Genomic DNA, 6,379 nt, shown 5'->3' with positions numbered 1-6,379 from the left:
CGTTTGAAATGCAATGCGCGGACAAAGCAGCAGGTATCTTATTTGTTCGTGCTATGTATTTATATATTTATAGGAAGGGTTACGGAGCGGAGATGAGATGCGGTGGAGCACAAAGAGGCGACGACTTGCTCATTATTTGGAGTCTTTTCGCGCCGCGCACTGCACGGCCACTTGTTGTGCAGAAAAGGAAAAGCGGGCTCACGTTGCTTCTTCTTGCAAGTGTGTGAATTTATGTATTCCGAGAGAGCAGAGGAGGGTTTACAGTATCTCCGCATCCCTTAATGAATGGTGCTGCGGAGAGGAAAAAGGGGTGCGCGTCTCGTTCGTGAGAGAAAGAGATCGGAGGGTTGTGACCCTCAAAACATCCTGTGGGAATCTGCTCGAGAAAAATGTCCGTAATAATCACAACATTGCCACTTTTTTGGATAGTTAGTGCGCTCTCCAGCGGTTCTCACACTTGCTCGCTGTAATGTGAGAGCCAGGAGATTTAAACGCGGTGACGTTCCAACGAATTTTATATATATTTTGTCAGACGCTTTTTGGCCACCTGTTTGTTTTGTTGTTGGTTTATGGCTGTTTCGTCAATGCTGATATTTAAGAATTAGTTTCATGATGGGAAAAGTCAAAATATTTCAAGAGAAATATGACTTAATATTAACAAAAATAATAACGAAATAGGGGAGAATAAGCGATTTTAATTACAATTGAAGTGAATTTACAGGCTTTCCACGTCCATAAAAATTTATTGTGTATAAAAAAACTTATTTCATGAAATTGCATTTTTTTTATCATTGACTCACTTTAATGGTTCCTATAAATTAAGTTACAGTTCATAAGAAAAATATTGAAACTAGGCCATGTTAATGTAATTATTAATTATATTAAATAGATTTTATCATTTTTTCTTACATCCGCATCACTTTAAATACAAAATGTATAAATCAATCAAAAATTCATTTTTTTTTTTATATATTTACAATTGAGAAAATACTTTATTTGAGAAACCCTGTTTCTTTAAGAACTTTACTTGTTTTTGCAACAAGCTCGTCTTTGTATTTCCAAAGCGAAGTGTCTTGCACGATATCTGTATTTGAATTGTTTTTGCAGTCACTATGCCTCCTGCCCTGACCAACGCAGTAGTGTTGAAGTTGCGATTCTACAGGGTCGAAGATCAGATAATCGCACTCATTGGCCACGCACTCCATTGGGTAGTGACAGAAGATGTAGAGATTCTTATCAACGTCAAAGAAAGCCTTCGAATGCTTTCTGGTATGATTGACCGGATAATAAAAATCCTTGCGATGCACATTTTGCAGCATGTGCATGTACTTTGGTATGTCTGGGTACCAAGCCTGCTGTTCAATCTGGTCGTCTAAGAAAAAAGTGTTCTTTGACACAAAACCTGCGAACGATTTGTTCTGTTGAGCAGCTTTTGGCACCGCTACGTCGTAGATCAAATCGTGCCAGTTGTCCTTGCTAATGGGAACAATCACCTGAAATTTTCATTGTGTAGACATAATTTCTATTTTAAGAGTGTACTTTGATCTTGAAAATGAAGGCAAAAATTAGCATGGGAAATTAAAAATATCCAGAAATAAATGAATTTGAACTTTTCTTCTGGTCTGAATATTTTAAATTTGATGAAATAAAATTATACTTTAAGAGATTTTTGTTGGGCACCAAGAATTTTCTTACACTTTTCTTTTGAAAGAAAATGTGTAGTTTTTGTTTTGAGGATTGGTTGAAATTTTTTCAATTGACTGACCTCATCAACGTCCAAAGTGGTGACATAGTTGAATTTGTAGAGGTGTCGGTACATACAATCAGTTACTTGAACAATATCGTTCAAGTATTGAATCCAATTATGCTGGGACAAAAAGTCTGATATCAAGTGTTGGTAATTTGGAAATTTTCCAGGAAGAGTCACAGGCACGTGTTCAAAGTTCTCGTTGCTCGAGTAATAGTCAAGTACGCTAGTAATGTTCTCGTGGGCCTGAAATTTTTCAAAATTAAAACACATTTTTTTTCCAGTTTTGAGTTTCAAGTACCTGAAAATTGTAAATGACGAATTTTTGAGCTCCCAAAATTTTGAGCAACTCGATCCACTCAACAATTCTGACCGCCATGTGTGGTTTGTACGGAAAAAAGAGAGCTTTGACGCAAACGAGGAAGTCTTTTTTTGTTTCTCCTACAGTCAAAGGGTTGTAAATGACCCGAAGATTGTTAGTCGCCTCTTCGCATTGAGTTTCAACCAAAGATACTGAAGCGGGAACCTTGCCTGACATCCTCGGGGGAATTTTGCAAGTGACCAAGTACGGAATAATGGGAATCTTTTTAGACAGGTCTTTGCGGTACATCACAAGTAGCAATGCCTGTTTTGGTATAAAATGTGTGTTAGTCAATTATTCTTCTGTCTCCAAAAAGCGCGATTTAGAAAAAACTTCAATATATTAAACTATATTTTTTGTAGTTGAAATTGAAGGGCTTCAAACTAGAACATTTTGAGCCTCAACTGGGATGCCCATTTGATACGAATAAAAAAATTAGGTTAAAAAGTAAATCTTTTTCAAAGACAAATGTGGATATTTAATTCGACAAGTCTGCAATATCATGCTGCAAGAATTTATCAATTTTTAATTATACTTACAATTATTTAGATTTTGTGCCTAAAATATCTCTTTGGTGAAGAAATCTCTAACGAAAATATAACAACTGTTTGTTCTAAATTTAATTTAAAAAAAAAATTAAAGCCTAAAAATGCAACATAAAAGTTTATTTTGAACTTTATCAGCTAGATAAGTTGCACCCCAGCTGATGGCCTACAAATTGATAACTGGATGAGATAATTGCTATTTTTAATACTTAAATTTTTTACTTTGTATGTGTAAGTATAATTCAGTATAATTACTTTGACTATCACTGGTTTCCGTAAACCTTCAAACCACAGCTGGCAGTGAGGTCTTGTGTCGTTATCAACTAATTTGGTGAGGAAAGCCACGACGCGAACAGCACCGGTGGTCAACCGGTTGTCAAAGTAGGCGCCATACATGAAGTACGTGACTTTGCTGCTGCTCATTTCTAGCACTTGCCAGTAAATGTTACTGAAACTTATCTTCATCGGGGGTGTGTATTTGGCGCAAGAGGCATTAAAACGTAATCCAGCAGCAACTTTGTCCGGCATTGGAAGAGGTGCATTGAATTTTTTTGCCTAAAATTGTATTGAATGAATGAATGCAAACAAGGTTCAGACCTCAAGTTTTATAAAATCCGCCTTCAGTGCGTTAGCTAGCACTAATAAAAAATAGTGTTAAAAGTAAGAAAAGTTACGAGTTCCATCTTCATGTCGATTCCGAAAACTGTTCTGTCAATTTGCAACTGCTCGTATGGGTCCTCTACAGATTTGTCGTCCTTCATGAAAACTGCACTCTCTTTGAAAATTATTATTAATAGCCATAAAAAACACGAGATGACAAAAATAAGCAAAAAATATTTGTGGTAGCGGCCAACGTGCATTTTGTATGCGTTCCAAGTTTAAAATGAATTGCTTTGCTTTATTATTCTGCCAACTTCCTTGTTCAAGCAGGTATTTAATTGTAGTACGGGGGGGGGGGGGGGTCATGCTATCAACTTTTTGATATCACCAATTCCACGAAGTTGCTGGCAGCAAGTGATGTTATTTACAAACGTTTTTATTTTGGCCCTCTTTAAGTTTGTTAAAGCGCATTATCAAAAATGCTGAATTGTGGCTGTCTATATAATTATGCATGCTGCAGTCTAGAATGGTATTAGTTAGTTATGCGTCTTATTTACAGATTAAAAAATAATGATTGATGATGTAATAAAACTGGTGTTAATAAAATATGAATAATATAAACAATAAAAAAAAAATAGGAGATGTCCTGGATATTTCATTTTTATTTTATTATAAAACTTATAATGTGGTGCGGCTTTGATTATTAATTTCATTTAAAAAAAGGGTTCTTTTATTCATCAATAGTAATAAAATTCTTCTATGCCTGAAGCCTGAAAGAAATCGTAAAACTTGTCAGTAAATAATATTTTGTATTGTTGATTCCGAAATTCTAAAGAAGCAGAAGTAATTTTTTTCGGCATCAAGCATTTATGTTAAATTAACTTGATAAGAGGTTGGATTTGAACATCACTTATTGTAAAACTGTTATATTGGAAATACTAAATACTATATTTTTTTTAAATATATATAGATACAAAGCTTGTCTTCAGGTCGCACTGCTCTTGGTCCATAATAATAATATTTCCATTGTCTTTCCATAGCCAGGGCGACCAACTGACCGTGATTTTCTGAATCGATTAAGATATGATATTAATATACGCTCTCGAAAGAACGCCATATTTATCTGCAGGTCCAAATCAAAGTGCACCTGTGGGCTAAATTCAAATGTCAACTCACAATGCGATCGAAGCCCCCCGCTTTTAAAAAGAAAGAAGGAGAGCTGCGGATTTCGATTCACAATAGAGACAAGCGAGACTCCCCGAACAAGTGCTGGTTATTGGAAAGTGAATCGGTCGCGCGGCGTGCTCTTGATCAGGTATATCAAACTTTCAATCACCTGCTAATTAAAAGACAATAAAACATGGTCTGATTGTGCGAGCCGCAGTTTTTTTTTCATCTTGGGCACTCACGAAAGCGTCGCATGGTAATAAATTTGCATGCACCTTCTTAACAAAGGGGAGAAAGATATAGACTCCTTCGGTCTCCAGCAGCGACGCGATTGTGCAATTTCAATCCACTTTGCACACTTCATTACGCAAGCAACGTTTATCTGATTGCGTAAATATCAATTAAATTTCTTTTCTTTCATCTTCGTAACCCTGATTCACTCGTATGCTTTGTGTCTCAGTTCATTTTATTTTACCATCCAGGCATCAAAACTTTTACTGAGTATTTTATCAAATTGATTACAATTACGGATAGAAATTGTGTGCATTTATCTAACTTGAAGTTATAAAAACTTTATTTTCTAAATAAATTAGTTTTAATTAAAAATAACTTTAAAATATAGACATTTATGAAAATTACAAATTAAAGAAAATAATCAAATTATTCTTAATGTATTTTTAATAAACAGTTTTTTTATTTAAAAAAAAAAACACTTGCTTTATTACTGACTTTACTCTTCATTTTAGCGGACACCATTGATTATGTTATCAAGATGGCGTTAAGCACAACTTTCATGTAAAATGTTAAAGTAATTTAATTATGCGGGATTTGCTCAAGTGATCTGTCTGATGCCCGCCGTGCGAAACACACTTTACACTTTCCTCTCCAAGTGCTGAATATTGCAAAGCACCTCGAAATTGTTTTTAAATGCTAATAAACCTGGCGATAAATGATAATGCTGTGCAGCGCCACACCTTCACTCTCTGAAAGAGAAATTTCCGAGAGAGAATTAATTCGCGCCCGCGGCGAGCCCCTGCGATTTTATTAGCGATTTAATAACCCAAATAATTAAGTTTACATGCTTTAAAAAATGGGATTTTACACGCCCACACTTTTTATGAAATATATAAAGCGCCTCGGAGTGGTTTATGAAAATTAAATTTTCTCCCGCGGTAGAGCACAGAACAATAAAAAAATTCTGCCACGCGAAATGAAAATTCGCAAACTAGACGTAGATTTATGACCGGCTGGCGGAAATTAAATCATTGTTGTCTGGTGGTGAGAAAATTAAAATCTCGTGGCCAAGCTGAGGAGTGGCGCCAACTTGATTAATTCGGATTGAATCTCAGCACAAGGGAACATTGTCAATTCACAAGACATAAATTTTATAGTATTTTCATTTTGAAATTTTTTTTCTTTAATAATTCTGGTTAAGTTTCTTGAAGGAATGATGCCCACCACAATCTGTCCTTTTTGAACGTTTTTAAAATGACAATATCTCAAATTTTCATTTTCATAATTTAAAAATTTTACACTTAATTCGGTATAATTATTATTGTTGTTTATTTGTCCACAATTTGATAACTTACTTGTTGACATTATAGGAAAGAGCTCAACTTCAGTTTTTCCCTTGAAAAGTTAATATATTTTGAGTACATAAATTAATTACAAGTAAATTGTATGCTTCAAAGTCTAATTTTTATAAGAAATTGGAAAAAAGATCAATGAATATTAAAGATATGGAAAATAAATTTATTAATCAATTGTTGAAGAGAGTTCAGAGAGCACATTTAAATAATTTTTTAATATCCTAAATCATCAAAATTAAAAAATAAAATTTAAATATTTTCAATTTTGAACAATTCCTACAACTTCAAACAAATATTGGATTTTTTTTTTAATATTTGCAAAGTTCCCTTCAGGTACACCCAACATACTATAATTTCTCATTGTTGTCCA

At 34.3% G+C, this 6,379-nt stretch overlaps 1 protein-coding gene across 1 annotated transcript; it reads right to left on the bottom strand.

Moving 5' to 3' along the window:
• Nucleotides 1-980: 980 nt before the first annotated feature.
• Nucleotides 981-3,512, bottom strand: LOC132194302 (uncharacterized). The gene is made up of 5 exons (XM_059615479.1): nucleotides 3,328-3,512; nucleotides 2,909-3,208; nucleotides 2,049-2,372; nucleotides 1,766-1,993; nucleotides 981-1,493 (listed from the first exon to the last, which is right to left on the bottom strand). Exons 1-5 carry the CDS (start codon nucleotides 3,412-3,414, stop codon nucleotides 993-995), a joined length of 1,440 nt encoding a protein of 479 aa, XP_059471462.1. The 5' UTR covers nucleotides 3,415-3,512; the 3' UTR covers nucleotides 981-992.
• Nucleotides 3,513-6,379: the final 2,867 nt, after the last annotated feature.

This window comes from Neocloeon triangulifer, unplaced genomic scaffold, assembly GCF_031216515.1.
Source record: "Neocloeon triangulifer isolate White Clay Creek 2 clone unplaced genomic scaffold, ASM3121651v1 ptg000006l, whole genome shotgun sequence".
Lineage (NCBI taxonomy): Eukaryota > Metazoa > Arthropoda > Insecta > Ephemeroptera > Baetidae > Neocloeon > Neocloeon triangulifer.
This window is presented reverse-complemented; position numbering and strand designations above follow the sequence as displayed.